Source organism: Eptesicus fuscus, chromosome 6, assembly GCF_027574615.1.
Source record: "Eptesicus fuscus isolate TK198812 chromosome 6, DD_ASM_mEF_20220401, whole genome shotgun sequence".
Taxonomy (NCBI): Eukaryota; Metazoa; Chordata; class Mammalia; order Chiroptera; family Vespertilionidae; genus Eptesicus; species Eptesicus fuscus.
In genome coordinates this window covers 39,935,414-39,953,537 of record NC_072478.1, presented here as the reverse complement: position 1 = coordinate 39,953,537, position 18,124 = coordinate 39,935,414, and the positions used below count along the sequence as shown (strand labels likewise).

Genomic DNA, 18,124 nt, shown 5'->3' with positions numbered 1-18,124 from the left:
AAGCTGAAGGAGTCTGAGCCCAGTTTGGCCCTTCTTTCACAATGTTTTCTGACTAGCTTAGTTCCTAGCCACCATGACCTTGAACAGTCACCCACTGGCTCTGAATTCAATTTCTCTGTCTGTGGATGGAGAAAATTAGATTGTTGTAAGGATTGAATGAGTTAATTGCCTAGAGTTGTGCCTGGCACATAGTGTGAGCTATCATTATTATTACAAAAAAAAAAAAAAAACACACCACATTTTCATTTTTAAAAATCTAAAACATATGCATAAAAAAAGAAAATATAAAAATCACATAGAATTTCACTATCCTATGTTCTATATTTGTATATTTTACTGTGTACTCTTTTGTACCTGGTTTTTAAAATTTAACCTACTTTTATTTAAAATATTATTGAGTAACTAAGAGGTTAAATAATTTGCATGAGGTCATAAAATAGAAAGCAGTGGCAACAGAATTTACACTCAGATTTTTTGAGCTTGTTGAGTGATTATTGCTGTGCTGGTAATTATAGCAACTGAGAAAGAAGGGAGGAGAAAAATGAGTAATGGGGCCAGAGTATAGTTAGTCCTTAAATTTTGAAAGGCAAAACATGTACAAAAGGATGAACTTCATGATGAGATTCACTAAACTCAGGATTTAAAAAATACACACACGCATGTGTGTGTGTATATATATATATATATATATATATATATATATATATATTTTAATGGTTGATATCTGCTTTTAAGAAGACTTCTTATTTCCTGAAGCTATGTGATTTCCATCTAATTTGTTTTCACTCAGAAGTACACATTTTTTAAAAATCATGGAATATACCAGATTGACAAAAATATAAAAGTAGTAATTTCGTGAATATGGGCATTTTGTTATATTGCAATTTTATACACCTTTCTGGTGAAATTTTTTAAAATGGAAATAATACATATATCCATTAATAATGGAATAATAAAATTATGGTGAATCCACACGAATGAGTTTGAAGCAGCCACTAGAAAATTACAAAGGTACATATTTATTTATTGACATGTATTAAATGTGGGAAAAACAATAATTGAGCAGTATAATAGTATTGTCATCTTACTTTTTAAAATATATTTAATTATTTTTCTATGTCCATAGGCATAAACTTTAGAAGGATGTGGTCCAAAGTATCTGGTTAGTGGTATTTCAAATGATTTTTTTCTTTAATTTTCACTATTGTATATTTTATGCATTTTTTTCCTACAAGGAAGTATTAAATTGCTGAAGTTTTAAAAATGAAAAGGTAATACCTTTTTTTAATATATATTTATTGATTTCAGGGAGGAAGGGCTAGGGATGGAGAGAGAGAACATCAATGATGAGAGAAAATCATTGATCGGCTGGCTGCCTCCTGCAACCCAGGCATATGCCCTGACCTATGAACCTCCTCCTGGTTCATAGGTCAATGCTCAACCACTGAGCCATGCTGGCAGGGTGGAAAGGTAACACCTTTTAAAGTGAAGGGAGGAGGCTCATTTTTGGTGACACTTCCACCCGCCCTTTATCCCTAGAGTGGAGTGGAGAACACAGTGTTTGATTCCTTTGCTCTGTGTGGGAGGCAAAACAGGAACAGTTAGCATTTAAGCAGGTAAATATCTGATACACAGATAGATAGTAACAGCAAGGGCTGGAACGTGTGCCTCCTTCAGATTGGAGCCTGCAGAAAACACTGGGCCTGATGGTTTGATAAATACAGAGAAAAATGTTAGCCTGAGACAGGAGTGGTGTTTCCTGACCAGCAGGTGCAAAGCAGATGACTCAGGCAGGAGACAGGAGAGGGAGGGAGGGAAGGTGCCCTGGGGGAGGGGAGGGGAGGGAACGGCTGGCACAGATCGGGAGATCTGATCTGCTACCATCTGCAAGAGCTGCTCTGACACCTGAGACACAAGGTGACATTGAGATTTCACAAGGGTTGGGCAGGTGTGCGAAAACTAGCGAATGTATTACCAGGGGACACTACCCTTTTTGGTCCTTTATGTGTCTCTGAAAATCAGCTAGAAAAAGGTAGTAAAAAAAAAAATATTGAGAATAAGAATGTCTTTCTAAATAGAGGTAATCAGATGGGATTTTTTAAAATGATATAAATATTCAGAATTATATGAGAAATAGCCATTTCTCTCCCCAATCTCAGGCCACTTAGAGTGTCTGTGATCGCTCCCGTAGGGCTTTTGCCAGGCCTCTCTGAACACTCTCATGACTCCAATACAGTTGATCTCTGTCAGGTTCCCATGACTTTCTGACAGCCAAGCCTACTGTGTTTTTTCTCAGTTTCCCTGCTCAGCTTCTACTAGTCCCTCCTCATCAGACTTTCTCCTTGTCTATCACCTCCTTACATGGTTTGCTGTTTGCTTTGCTCTGCTGCCCCCCTCTTCCCTTCTCCCTCAGTTCATCCTGCACAGTTAATTTTCCCAGTCACCACTCAGTGCCTAGATGGACAGTCCGAACACTTCCGCCCTGGTATTCCAGACCCTGCGTTTCTAGACTTGCCTCCCACCATTGCCACCCACCACCCCAAGATGCTGCTCTTCTCTGGTTGCAAAGTCGACTGCCCCTCCCTACACAAACCTTGCAGTTCCTTAATTCCATTCATTCCATCAGAAGTTAAAGGCCTGCCATGAGCAAGACATGAAGCTGAGCCCTCCGAGGAATGCAGACATGCTCCGTACATGGAGGTCAGATGGAACGGGCCATGCCACCTCTGCTTCCTAGTTATGTGACCCTATGCAGATTACCTAAACTCCTGGCTCCTCGGTTTCCTTATCTGTAATCTGTAATCTCACTCTCCTCATAGTGAAGTCCGTTATTATAATAACTAAATGCTATGAGGTGCCTAGCAGACAGCCAGGCAAATAATAAGTACTGAAGAATTGGTAGTTCCCTTCCGAACACCACTTCATTTCCCAGAGAACTTAAAACTTTCCAACAGATGCGATGTAATAAGTGGTGAGAGTAATGTAAACAAGAACACTAGGAGTCCAGAGAAGACAGAGCACAGAAAAATGAGTAGGCTCATCTTAAAAGATAGACTATCCAGAAATGACTGGGTAGGAGTTTCCTATAGGAATGAGTAATATTACTAAAGGTACAGGCATACGAAAAGGCCAAGAAGGGAAAGCCCTTACCAACACGGGATGTCCATCTATTTAAAGTCCCCACCTCGGTGGCACTGTCCTGGCCCCTCTGCTTAATATTGCTCCCACTGCATTCCCATTGCTCCCAACACACCACCCTGCAACATGTTTTTTATATCACTCACCACCATACCATGTATTTATTTACCTTGTCCATTGTGTATGTTCTCAAAAGAATGGAATCTCTGCAAAGGCAGGTTGTGTGTGTGTGTGTGTGTGTGTGTGTGTGTGTGTGTGTGTGTGTGTGTTTTCTCCACTGTGGTTTTCCCATTACCTAGTGGGCTATACACCAGGGATCATATTCCACTCTCTGGATCAGGGTTATGTGATGTGGAAGTCCAGGAAGTTCTGGAAGATAGGAACACTAATCTCATACAGGCTGAAGACAGATTTGAGAGGGAGAGAGATGGGGAACCAAATAAGACTATTGCAGTAGTCCAGGGACTAGGTGAAGAAAGCCTCTGCTGGGTGGTAGTTACAGAAATAAATAGGAAGGGACAGCAAACATTCCAGCAGAGTTACCTAAACGTGATTGTTTCAACATCAATCAAAGGCTGGAAAACATATCTTAGTCACAGGAAGGAACACTTTAGGCAGCCCTCCAAGAGAAGTAAGTAAATGTATCTGTTCTGAATGTATTGATAGGCAAAAATAACCAATTACAAAGAGTATATATAGTATGATTCCATTTATATAAATATGTATGTAAATGTATGTGTGTTGACACATTAAATTTATCTGAAAAACACACACCAGACTCTTAACATATATAGAATGGCATTAGGGAAGGTACCAACAGGTTTTTACTACAATATCACACAATTCTGTGATATTTGGTTAATTTTCTGTAAGCATGTATTATTTTACATTAAAATAGTTTAAAATAAATAATTTAAATGACTTGGGCTATATAAAGGAAATAATCAAGAATATACTTCTAAACTATCACGGTTATTTTAAATGTTACCTAAAATCTCTTGTCACAAAATACGTGCATGAAAATGTATGCATTTTGACTAAAAATCTGACCCTTAACTCAAAAACAGTAACGACACAAATGAATTTGGGAAGGCATGATCCAGAGTCAGAGACCCTTTTATTCAAGAATGAAGCCACTGCCGCACTCCAGTTTAAGAGTCAGAAAGCATTTCCTAATTAATGAGTAAGGAAGACATTAATAATTCATGCCATGAAATCTCTTGGGAGAGGGTTAAAGTTTAAAACCATGACTCTTTTGCTCACAGTCACACTCAAATTTATTTCATAGTTTATAAGCCATTTAAAAGTATGGTTGTGATGGCCAAAGAGATAAAAATTAAATTAATAATAAATCTGGCATTAAAAACACATTGCTTTGAAGAAAGCTTTTCATAGTTGTTTTTTTTTTTTTAAATGATTTTCTGAAGAAGCAGTCCAAGTAAAGGTGGTCTGAACCATTCTCTACTTCAAAATAAGACTATGATATTGTTTAAAAATAAAGAACATTACTCTTTGAAGCAATTATAGATACTACTTACATATTAACTTCATTATTATTTGTAACTCTCCTAGGTACCAGTTCAACAGATTCTGACAGTGAAAGTTTAGCTTTCATATCGAAACCTGGAGCAATGCCACAGTAAGTGCTTATGATTTCATCAATTATATAGCAAAGAACGGCAGCAGAATTGGGGTAGGAAGCCACCGGTTGTGTTTTTAAGAAAAAGGTCAACTGATGTCAATCAAGGATCAAGTACTTGAACTTGGAATGTCATTTTTAACTTATGAATTTGAACTTTGAAGTCTGCATTTCATCATCGATATGCCAAAATCTAACCATAGATAATGTTAGTTTCAGAGACAACTAGCCAGTTATAAATTTATGACAAGAGCAGTCATGTTGAGAGACAATGTAGTAAATCACTATTAAAAATAAATGAGGGTCAATGTATTTATATAAATTGGAAAATATCTCATTAGGCCCGCAATGTGTTTCCATTTAAACAAAGTCTATTTCTAGCTAGATCTTGTCATGAAAATCTTAAAATTTATTTAGTTCTTCCTACAAAGACATGGATTCTTAGTAAAATGTTAATATCTTAATTATTTCTCAAAAAATCAAATAAAATCTGCAACCGTTTTGTAGAAAACTATGAATATTGAGACAATATTAAATTCTTTTGATCTGCTGGTATATACATAACAATTACATCCATTCAGTATCAAACACTAATGCTAAAGGGGCCTTAATAAGATCCTATATGAACTCTCCCACCTCTCATTTCAGAGAAGGATCAAGTTGAGTGAAGTCACACGGCTCGCTTGGGATTCCACAGCCAGCAATCTAACAAAACTTGGTGTAGAAACCAATTCTTCTTAACCTTTGTCTACACCTCACTAACTTGTATGCACTAAGAAAAGACAAAAATTTCAAGACACTCTCAACTTCACAAAATTAGAACCAGAACAAAGAACAGCTGCTAGGCTTAAAACAGACAACCAGAACTTTGAATTAAATATAGAACCCTAACCGTAAAGATTCCAAATATCTTCCTACTCCTGGAGATTAGACTTTTTCTAAGCATTGTCTTTTCAGATTCTCAAGTTCAACACCTTAGGTTCACCGATAATAGCTGTGTTACGTACAGCTACTCTTCTATCCGTGTGTTTATTTTGCTAATATCTATAAGGTTCATTCTCTGCATGTACTGGCCACAGCTATTGTAGCCCTTCCCATTTCTGAAGCACTTAACAGTTGAAGTGGATTAAGTACACAAAAAGAAACTGGGCTATTCTGTGGAAATGTTTTAAAGAGTAATTCCTGCTTTTTTTAAAAAAATTCCAGCTGAACACTTGCCTCCCTGTTTTCCAGGGCTCAGAAGAAAACAACGTCCGTGTCCCTGACAATAGGATCGTCGTCTCCAAAGACAGGAGTGACCACAGCTGTGATTCAGCCGCTATCTGTCCCTGTTCAGCAGGTCAGTGTGCCTAGGACCAGGGCCCACAGGGAGTGGAACTCATTAGCACACTTCTTGGTTTAAAGAATATAGCTTTCATTTTACTAGTCTGCGCCTTGAAATAGTTTCTAAGTGGAAATACAACGGGGCGAAAAGAAAATGCTAGGTAAAGGTCTTCCTTTTAATCCACTAAAAATAATACCAAAGCCACACCAGCAGTCAGTCAGCATCTGCATTTCCATTAGAACTTCCCTTTTTAGTAGCCAATAATCTGCTAAAATGATACCTGTTTTATCTGCGACTATTTGATTATTCCCTCTCATATGTGCTCTCTTCCTTTCAGCTAAATTTATTATTTCATTTAAACAAATGAGTAGACAAGAGAAGTCTACATACCAACACAGGTATTCATTGTCATCCTCTAAGCACTGAACAGATAATAAGAAAAAAAATTCAAATTTGACTTTACCATGCATTTTTATCTTTCTTTTATTTTGTTGTCAGACTGCTTTATCCAGAAAAGAATAACAATACTAATGACTGGAAAGAAACTGTAATGAGTTTATTTTGCAAACACAAACAACATGAATTTTTTAAGTAACAATATTAAAATCTAAACGTCTCTAAATCAAATGTATGTTACTTTGCCTTTGTGCTATGATGATCACCTTTAAATACAACACTCATAAAAGCTTCCCCCAATACCCTGAACTGTAAGCTCATTCCTTACACGTCTGTTAAGTGTGTTTTGTGAGGATTACCGTGCACTCAGAGGTATTTTAGTAATTACAGGTGTGTGACATATACTCTGTGATATGTAGAATATGCAGGCACTAGAGAAAAGACCTTTGAGTTGAAAAGAACCCATCAATATAAGTTACTTGGAAGTGGCATATATAGTAGGTATTTCCTTTAAACCCCTAAACTAGAATGGAATTTATAGAAATATTTCTGATTAAATCAGTGAGGTGTTTTTTTGTGTGTTTTTTTAATGTTTGACGTTTACGTGCTTAATGAATTCTTTGCACTGTGCTAGGCATTTCACAACAGAAAAAAATACATATCACCAGCTCCATTCCCAGTTTATACACTGTGCATGGGAAACGGGAAATACACACATGAAACACTTCTCAGAGATGATAGGCTGTACTAAGGTATAACAGGGAAGCCTAAAAGCAGAAAGACACACATGCATCTAAATGAGTAGGTATCATCATAATGTAAGCTGTACATTTAAATGGTTTAAATTTTACAGGAATACTTAATGGGAGGTAATATATCCCACTTGTACAGTTGGGAGAATGAAGTGCTCAGAGAAACTCCATTGCTTTATTATAGGCAAAGTGACGTAAAGGTTAATGCCCTGAATTCATACTGCCTGGGTTTGAATTCCAGTTCTAACACTTACTAGCTAAGATATCTTGCACAAGTAATATAACCTTTCTTTACCTATTTTTTTTTTTTACCCACAAATTAAAGGTAATATCTCAAAGGATGGTCATGAGGATTCATTGAGTTAATTTCCATATAACTCTTAGAACAATGCCTGGCACAGACTAAATATTATATGAGTGTTCATATATTCTTTGCACATAAAAAGACAGTGAAAAGTGAGACTTAGATCTCCTGAATAAGAAGCCCATAACAGTCTTACAAGGATAATGAGTAAGGCTCATTACCACCATCCTAACATCTCTGCCACTCTGCCAGCATTCTCCATGATGTCCAGTGGCATACTTGGACATATAATACCAGATCACCATTATCTTTGGTTAAAAAACTATGAACCACTTATATAGAAGTGAATGAATCCAGAGTGTTTGAAAATACGTGACTGGGCACAAAGAAATATTTTCCATTCACTACCCTGAAATCCTTTTATTTTTCCAGAGATGAGCACCATTCAGTAATTGTTTCAGCACCTTTGTGTTTTGAACATCAAGAAAAAAAGGATATATTTTTTCTTCATTTCCTATAATCCTTATCTATACCAAAAAGGAATACAAGTTAAAAATAAGAGAGGTAGATGTTTGGTTATTTATCTTCCAATTCCAGTAACTTGTGCTTTTGATTCAATGAATCCAGACTATATTAAAATATATATAATGCCTGTAAGAGCTTGTAAAAAGACCCCTGTGGAAGTCCCACACACAGAAATCCATTTGGTAATAGCATTTTAAAGTGCATGGATCCCTAAGGAACCAGGGGACTCTTGCCTTGAATGTCCTTTTGAATAGAGAAGAGTAACAGATGTGCAACGAGGAAGCAGACAGTGTCTGTGCTGTAAGAGTAGATCAGCAAAATGATATATGGAGAGACTTGCATTCACTCGTTTCATTCATATGGAGCGACCTTCATAGTGAGTCCATCTTTTCAGCAATTTATGTATTTAGAATTTGATCCATGTGTCTCTGCTTTTTCAGGTTCACAGTCCAACCTCGTATCTCTGCAGACCTGATGGAACCACTTCTGCCTACTTTCCTCCTGTTTTTACAAAGGTCTGACATCTGCAAGTCTCATTCTCTGTATTTTCTTTGGTGCTCAAATTTCACTCACATGTGGCTTTGTGCAGCATCTTTAAAAAGTAAAGGAATAGATCAGTAGACTGATTATCATGGTTACCTTTTGGGACTCAGTAGATATTTACTGAATGAGGGCTATGTGACTATAATCTTATAAAGGGTCTGAGAAATGTGGGCCTGGTCAGGGGCCTGATAGAGGTCAAAGTAGAGTGGCAAAGCCAAGACAGAAAAAAATTGGACAAAATTCCATCTAGGATATTGCTTGGGAAAACCAGCTAGCTTTCTAGAAATTTTTTTAATGACTTTCAGTTTGTTCTAAGTTGGTGTTTTGCATTGCCAAGGTGAATGACATCCATTTCATTGGACAACTGCTCAACTCAGAAATGGTTCCAAGCATTTCTTCTTCCTCTCCCTCTCCCCCACCATAAATGGAGAGATAATGCCAGGCCTGTGGACTGGTAGGCTAAAGAAGTCATGGCTCCCAAATTAATCTATAAATGTAATGCAAATCGACTAAAATTCCAGTGGGTTTCTTGTATTTATTTGTTTAATACTGAATTTGGCAATTTGATTCTAAAAGTTTGATGGAAGAGAAAATGACTAAGACTAGCCAAGACACACTCCTGAAGAAGAAAAATAAGGTGGTGGTATGGAAGGGGTGAGATTTGCCCTTGGGGGCAACACAACTTCCTCAGTGTAGACCACTGGGATAGTATGGAGCTGGCACAAGGCTAGACAAATTGACAAGTAGTCAGAATAGAGCCCACTCCAATACCTGTAGAAACCTGCAGACCACCAGGTAAAGAATGAATTCTTCAGCAGAGGTGAAAAATATTAAACTTGATTTCTACCTCACACTTTTCACAAAACTCAGTTCCAAGTAAACTAAAGACAAATGTGACAAGCAAATCTAGAAAACTTCTGTGAGGCAGTAAAGCAGAGCATTTTCATTTTCCTTATGTAGGGAATGATTTTTTTTTTCCTCCTAAGCCAGCCCACATCCATCTTTATTAAGGATCTTTTCATAAACAGACCATTTACTGTAGAACACAGACAACAAATGATAATAGCTGGCAACAACTTTGAAAGTCCCCTCCTGGATAAACTACCAAAAAAAACAGGTGTTGGGGGGGCGGGTGTCATGTAAACCAGTGTCACTGTAAACAGCCAGTGAAGTCGTCCTTTGATGCTTAGAACAAGAAAGGTTTGCGGAGGGTGGACATCACATTTATATGCCGTTTGAGAGCTTTCCACAAGCAGCTTTACGAGACCATCCCCAGAAAGTCCATGTTTCCTGATGGATTCTTGCCTGGGACATGGTTGATTTGGGAATATCAGGGCTCAACACACCTCTTGGTTTAAGCAAATAAAGTCCATGCTGGTGGCCTCAGGGGAAGAAAGGAGACCAGAATATTTTGCTTTCCTTCGCCACAGAGGCCTGGCATGTGGAGATGTTACCGAATTCCTCCTGGGCCTTGGGGGAAATCCTCAAACACTAGACACAACACTGTTCTGTGCGATCCAGCCCCTGAGACATAGACATCCTATTAGTGTTGTTTCCCTCTTTCCAAAAAGAGAACCATGCAGCATTCTATGTCAGCTTCGTGAAAAGAAAAACAAAATTCTACAATCAATGAGGTTGATTTTTTTTTTTTTTAAATCTCAAACTGTAGAGTAACGGGAAGCTGAGAGCACACCTCACTGGGCATCTCCAGGGACTCCACTTCCTGTGTCTGGACTGGGGACCATCTGTTTTCCACACTGTTGTTTCGTTCCTTGTTTGTATCTGCTTTTCTTGCCCTTTGCCCTTTGTGCAATGTCTCTCCCTGCTTTGCAGGGTTCCTTGTGGGCCTGGGCTGTGATTATTGGAGAGGCAGGTTTAGAAACTAAATCTGCCCATCTCAAGAACTCGAGCCAGCCTTTGCTTTGTTGACAGTAGCATCTTCTTCAGCTTTCTCTTGGGCGTGATGGTTGACAGCAGACAGCAGGTGGGCTTTGCCAGTCCAATGGCGGGCCTCCTTCTATATTCTCTTACTGCCCTGGGAAACAGCCCCTGGGTTCGCAGCCAGCACCTCTGCCTTTGGGCCACCATACTTCGCTGGAGCCGCAGAACTGGTGTGGCTGTGGGACTGAGTAGCAGGGACACACATGAGGCCAGGAGAGCAACTAGCTCCGCGTGGCATTTCTTCCCACATAAATACCTCAGAGTAATCACAGTATCACGTGATTGATCTATGTCCAGAGATGCCCTATATGGTCCCTAAAACACCAGGGGTCCCAAATGCTACCCTGAATGGATGATCCAGATTGCCAAGTGCAACCTTAAAGGTTGGCTCTCGTGTCCCTCAGGGCTCTGCTTTATGCTCCTGCGAGTTCTCCTAATGGCTAACTGTGTTTAGCTGGGGCTTTTGCCAAGATAAAAACGTTTGCTCCAGGAGGAGCCAAATTGTAATCTTGGAATAACGATGGCATTTTGACTGCTTAAGGTCCTTGGCATCCACCCATCCCGTTTCCTACATCTCTGACTTTCTAACGTTCAAACCAAACACACAGTCCTAGGGATAAATCAGAGTCTCCTTTGGTGTCCGTAAGCTCACACATGAAAAATGTTTGGGTGCCGCTTGTGATCTCCTGTGAATGGCTTCCTGGCCAGGCCCGGAGGAGGGGGGCGGGGGGACTCATCCACACCAGCGGAGCCCTGAGAGCCACACTTGCCCGCGATGGTGCACTCGGTTAGCTGTTTCTGGACCCAACCAGAAAGTAACAGTCCATCTAAAACCAAAAATGTTCTACAAGTAAAAATCAGGTGGGAGAAAGAATGCGGTCAGAAATAGCTAATAATCTTAACATTTTCACTTGAAGACATTCTTAAACCCCCAACATGCTTATCAAATGCCTTCTCAGACTTTACTGTAGACTTTTTCAGTACTTTTGCCAACAGCATGACTTTGAGGATGTCCATAGCGCATTAGCACCGAAGGCCATTCGCCAGAAAAACAGGATATGTTTTTTTCCAGCATGGGATTTGTTGTGTTTTCAAATAATTCAAAAACTAAACTAAAAAAACAAACTAACAAAAAAGACACACATGCCCACTTCATGTGAATGTGTTTGCTTTTGGTCTATGTATAGGTGAACTACTTTATTGTATTTAAATGATATTAAGGGTTGTACAGACTCTGTATCAGAGCCAATGCTCTTTAGTCAGAAGTTTAAATAGTCAAAATGTAAGTGATCCAGGATGAGGAAGGTCGAGAGAGGACATACGTAAGGGAAATATTAATCTTTTGATATTTAATAACAAGTATATAAAAGCTTTACCTCTTTGTCTCTATGAAGCCAAATTAATCTCTAATCTGTTGAGTTGCAAAAATTTATTGGTCTGGAGTTGGAGTGGGTGGGGGGCCGCAAGCGTAATAGTAAGGGGGTGGAATTGAAGGTCAAGAAGAGAAAAAGGCTGCATTTTTAAACATTTTGCTCAGCACGTCAAAATGAGAAAATACCAAAGCCCCTCATCTTAATCAACCTGACGTAGGGAACCAGTTGGGCAGAGATGGCGGGGGAGTACATGAAAAGGTTGGAGCATGGGAAAATGAATGTGTGTCTCTTTTTTCTCATCCTGTCTGGTTTTCATAGGAATCTACATTCATAGGGTGTGTGATTGTTTTAAGAAGTATGCATTCCTACCAGCTTACTCTTACATGTAGATAGAGAAAGGTAACAGTTGTCACCGTAAAATTCCCTAAGTCCAAAAGAGTCCATCCATTTGCAGACCAGTCCAACATTTCTAAAACAGGCCCAGGGGTAAACCATGCTAATTTCATTGTATGGAGTTTAGGAAAAGCTGATGATAATGAATGGATTTAAAGCTGTTTCTCCTCATCTGAGTCAATGAAAATTCTTTTCTGATGCAAGTTTTGTTTTGTTTTGTTTTGTTTTTCCCTCTCTGCGATTAGGAAGTTGTATTCTATTGTGAGATTGTGTAAAAATGCACCAAAGTTGATGGTCAGTGTTGTTCTCGAATTTCAGGAACTGCAAAACATAGCAGCCTCCGAGGGCCAGGTGGTGGTGCTGGAGTGCCGGGTGCGAGGAGCGCCCCCTCTGCAGGTCAAGTGGTTCCGACAAGGGAGTGAGATCCAGGACTCTCCAGACTTCCGAATTCTACAGAAAAGTAAGGAGAGGTGCCCCATCTCCCAAATCCAACTGCCGTCTTCCCTCAAGCTTCAGAAAGAGCAAGGGCTTAGTCATTTTATTTATTTATTTGTTTGTTTATTTATTTATATGTATTATTTATTTTTTTAATCCTCACTCAAGGATATTTTTTCCATTAATTTTTAGAGAGAGTGGAAGGGAGAGGGAGAGACAGAGAGAAACACCTATGTGAGAGAGACGCATCAATTAAATTAGTTGCCTTCTGCTTGCCCCCCGGTCAGGGCCGGGATCCTGCAACCGAGGAACATGCCCTTGACCGAAACCGAACCTGAGACCCTTCAGTCCGTAGGGCAATGTTCTACTCAATGAGCCAAACTGGCTAGGGCAAGGGTTTAGTCATTTAGATGAACTGACTTCTGTTTTCAAAGAGAGTGAGATCAGATACTCTGCAAATGTGAGGGGTCCAGTAAATTAAAGCTAAAGTGCTCACTGACGGACCCTTTTGAAACTCCGATGAAAGTTGTATGTTCTTTCTTAAAAAAAAAAAAAAGACATACATTTGAGCTCAAAGTTGGGCAAATAATTTTAAAAGGCTTACAAGCTCCTATAAGACCTTCTATGAACTGCAGTTTAAATAACTCCCTAGTGTAAGCTGTTACTGGAATTTGAGTTTTTGTATTTGTAGAAATATAAATTGATCTATCACTTTATTGCTCTGCTGATAGGGAGTTTGTCTGTAACATTTCCGCAGACCTGTCCTAGACTAGGTAATAGGAAAAGAGAGGTAGGTTTATTATTAATGGAACCCTATTCTAATAAAACATTTTAATTTATTTTTTTCTCGTGTGGCAAACAGAACCTCGATCTACCGCTGAACCTGGTAAGAAGCTTTTTCTATTTTTTCCCCTTTGGTAATGTATCTTTTGGGTTTCAATAGTTCTTTGTGTCTGTTTCAAAGCCATAAGCAGAACAATGTTTTTGCAGTTCCCTGGAAATGTGAAACCCCCTTAAAGACAATATCTTCTTTATCATGGGGTCTGTACACTGCATTTTACATCAACTCCTTTATTAGTAAAACATTAAGTTCCATTCAGACAAGAAGGTCAAGCTCAGTGACTTAAGGCTTTTTAAAATATAGTCTTTTAGACTCCGAAAGCCCACTAAGCTAATGTTGAAAAAACATTCTCCTAAGACTCCAGTAGACAAGACCGGCCTGCTGCATACTTCTGCTGACCAAACCCGCCAGCAGCCAGACTCCCCGGCGTAGAAGTGAGTCTCGCATGAGAGCAGCCCCGAGATAGAAGCAGCGTGGACCGCCAGGCATTTCTCATTTATGTGCCCCAAGCCATAAAATTTTACTATCCTACAAGCATGAAGAAAGTCATCTTGCCCTAGCATCTCGCTTAATTATCGGGTCATTTGACCTCATCTGAGTGCTATGTTACCCAGAAGCATCGGGTCCAACTTTTCTCTGGCCTCAGACTTTTTATATATTTCTGACTCCTCATGGGCTAACATGATCTTTGTAAAGGGAACAGAAATGTTTGCCGAGGTGTTTCATAGGGCAGCCTCCTTGGGACCCCTTTCTTTGGTATTTTTCCCATCGGCAAAGTCACTGCTCTTACCCCTTGCCATAGGGTAGACCAGTGGTCGGCAAACTCATTAGTCAACAAAGCCAAATATCAACAGTACAACGATTGAAATTTCTTTTGAGAGCCAAATTTTTTAAACTTAAACTTCTTCTAAGGCCACTTCTTCAAAATAGACTCGCCCAGGCAGAGATATTTTGTGGAAGAGCCACACTCAAGGGGCCAAAGAGCCGCATGTAGCTCGCGAACCGCAGTTTGCCGACCACGGGGGTAGACAATCACACGTGTGCCTCTGCTTTAGCATCAGGCAGATCCTTCCTCCCTCAGGATCCCTGACCTGAGGCTGCCTCTTCTTTGAGAGCTCGGAGGTTTTCTGTGGGCTCCTGCATTTCAGATCACTGTGCTCAGCCCTGAACCTCTCACTTCTGAGTGTTGGGTCATTGAAAGCAGAGTGTGATCCTATGGGGATCCATAGTTTAAGGGACTCTGAGTAGCATCCTTGGGCAATAGCTGGAGTTGATCTGCTGCTTTCTTGTCATGCGTTACAATTAGAGCACGTCACTCCACTTAAATGTGTCGTCACCACATCAAATACTGTAGTCCCCTTCCAAACCATGGAAATACACAGCTTTGTGTGATGTCTGTGATACGTCTTTGTGTAGAAGGGCATAATGTCGGTTCCCTGATCCATGACACTTCTGAGACTCAATCTACTGCATGAGCTAAGATGGAAATCCTATTGGGAGTTAGGGCATACCTTTTGCATTTACTACTGAGAGAGAGAGAGAGAATGAGAGAGAGAGCAAGTAGGCACCAAATACCTCTTTTATCTGCAAGAAAGTTTATATGAACAAATCTATGGAGTCATATGGAGCAATTTATGTCTTCTGATGCTTTATGTACAAATAAAACTAGAATCTTGGGACAAAAATTCTGAAAACATTACTGGAACACATTAGGACTGGTTTTAAAGTTGCAGTTTTGGATTCTGAGTGAATTCAATGAACTCTTTTCATCATGTTATCCATTGTCCTCACCTACAGAGGTGGTGGCGATTTATGAAATGTTTCCCAAGATGTGTGTTTGGAAATCATAAACTAACCATCATCCAAAAATTCAAAATACTTGTTAGAAACTGCATGGTTTAGTTTTTGAGTATGTTCATGTTTAAAAGTTGAAAACACTCAATATACTGGCTAAGGCAAGGAGAGGGATAGAAGCATCCCCTACCACCCCCTTCCCCTCCACCCTGTTCTCCCTTTCCTCATACCACATATACTCCTGTTTCAGTTGTGGATTGCCATTTTGCTTCTAATATGTAGTTTTGATCATGAATTATGTAATGAAATTAGTCGTCAGTCGCTTCCTGGAATAATATGACCTCTAGAACTTACTGAAATGCCTTTTGGTGAAACGTGACAAAAGCTTGAACAAGGCTATGGAAGACCTTCCTTTTAAACTGCATGTCCTCGTAATGTATAAAACAGTTTCTCCTCCCCTGGTTAATGGAATTTTCTTATTTTTCTTTTCCCTTTTGTTAGATCGGAAAGCATTTAAGAAAACAGACTCCTCCCTTCCAACCACAATAACAGCATTTGCTTAAAACAAATGTTTCTTGGTAGGAAAATATTTTAAGCAAATCTGTCCATACAGTAAAAACTATATATTATAAGAACTACTTTTCCCTGACCTTAGATAATTTTGCCACCGTTGTATTTACCACACACTATTAGAATCGCTCCTTTCCTTTTTATAGTGGAGCATTAAAATGCTCTGCTTCAGGAAATCTGAAACTGGCATGTAGCGCTCAATCCATGATCATATTTTTTAAACAACAGCAAAAATACTTTAAACACATGATGGACTGTCCCAGCCACTATTTATGTGAGTTGTCATGAGTAAGAACCTCAGAACAAGCGAATGTTGAAACATATTTGTCTTTAAACAATGTTTTGGCATGCCTGACACAACTAGGTAAGATCATGATTCTTAGACTAGTAGCCAAATGTTTTCCTTACCTTGACCTTGAAGTTGACTCTCAGCTTTGTCAGGGAAAAACAAAATACAGATTGAACCGTTTACTTTCCTTAAATCACCTGATGGACTGTGATATCCAGTAGACCACTGAACTATTCAACTATGTAAAATATATGTAGGAACTGGCTTCCCTGATAGCTGGGTTTTTAGCCACTGTTAGGTGGAAAGGAGAAAAACAGACGTGACTACACTCGATCTGAGACAAGAGATAAATTTTATAGGACTAGGTCAGTGATGTTTTCCAAATGCTAAAACATGAATAGCCTTTGAAATTCAGGAACATATTTAAGCATTCGGATTTTATTACCCTCTTTTCTCTTCCTCTCACATATTCACTCTTGCTCTCTCCTTGCTGGCTTGCGTTCAATCTCTCCCCCCCCTCTCTCTCTCTCCCTCCCTCCATCTCTCCCTCCCTCCCTCTCTCCCTCCTTCCTTTCCTTCCTTCCTTCCCTCCCTCCCTCTCACTCTCCCTCTTACCCTCTCTCCCTTCTATCTCCCCACTCCCTTCTTCCTTCCCTCCCTCTCTTTCTGTATGTCCCTCATTCTTTTTATCTCTTTTTTCCTTCTCTTCACTATCCTTCCATTTCTTATTTATGTGTAAGATGTTTTAAAGCTTTAGAAATAAAACTGAAATTCACTAGTACCTAGATATAGCGCCACTAGGGATTAGATATTTAGATAAAGAAGGAACTAGCAAATTCCCTCCCTATGCATTTGTGCAACTGAAACAGGTTTTTCTTGTCACTACTGTGTTGTATCTGTCTCATATGTTTTTACACCCCCTTCTCTGTCTAGACAGAAGTCAGCTTGCATCACGAAATCTTTTCAGACTGTTTTGTGCATTAATAGCTAAGTCAGCTTCCTTAAGACCAACATCCGTTTGTCATATTACCTGCTCTGGGCTTCTTCTTTGACATTCTGACTTTTCACTGATTGGATCCTTCAAAGACTAGTCTGGTGGGAATGGGGGTGGGGTGGGCGGAGAGCAGAGGAGACTCATTTGACAGCTGTTAATACTCAGGCCCTTACTCAGCTGTCTGAAAACAACCACAAACTGTATTGAGTTACTTTTATAGCATTGTGTAATACCAAGCAAATTGAAAACACAAAAAAGTGTCTTACTGGTTGGGGAATTATACATATAAAAGTATGGTGTCTCCTACTTTCAATATGAATCTCTGCTACCAGTGCCACCCATCATCCTGGCTCGAGCGCTGTCAAGCCCACGTTTGATTCTGTGATTCAGAATGTGAAGCAGATTACATTTTGTTAAATGTGTTAAGGTGCTGAGTTGCAGGACTGCAGTGGTGAGGGTGTTTGTTGAGATTCCGGTGGATTGTACATAGTGAAGAATGTAATTCAAATCCAGGTTCTGATGGTGGGTAAAACAACAGTGGGCTGTATAAAAACTGTTTCCCAAACTGTGTGACAAGGTACCCCAGGGTGCCACACGGAACTGATGGAGGTGCCTTAATGTTGTGATATTCAACTTCTGATAGATATAAATACTAGTTTAAAATAGTTCAGAGTTTCAACGTTAGATCATTCTCCATTCTTTCCTGTGACATCATAACTGTGTGAAGCTGAGGTAACAGTTTATGTGTATGTGGTAACAAGTAAGTACCACATGAAAATCAACGTGGGACATGAAATGAGGCTGCTGTGTTCATTCTGATTCTGAGAAGGGTTGTGAATCCAACAGATGCACACATCCATTAGTAAGTACTTG

At 39.5% G+C, this 18,124-nt stretch overlaps 1 protein-coding gene across 3 annotated transcripts in view; it reads left to right on the top strand.

The window, feature by feature from the left end:
* The window catches only part of PALLD (palladin, cytoskeletal associated protein), a 406,101-nt gene that overhangs the window by 177,225 nt on the left and 210,752 nt on the right, over positions 1 to 18,124 (top strand). For all 3 annotated transcript variants that reach the window (XM_028152632.2, XM_054717655.1, XM_054717654.1), the window contains exons 3-7: positions 4,711 to 4,777; positions 6,011 to 6,116; positions 8,519 to 8,593; positions 12,647 to 12,788; positions 13,626 to 13,649. In XM_028152632.2, the coding sequence (XP_028008433.2) occupies positions 4,711 to 4,777; positions 6,011 to 6,116; positions 8,519 to 8,593; positions 12,647 to 12,788; positions 13,626 to 13,649 (414 nt within the window). The remainder of the gene's footprint in view (positions 1 to 4,710; positions 4,778 to 6,010; positions 6,117 to 8,518; positions 8,594 to 12,646; positions 12,789 to 13,625; positions 13,650 to 18,124) is intronic.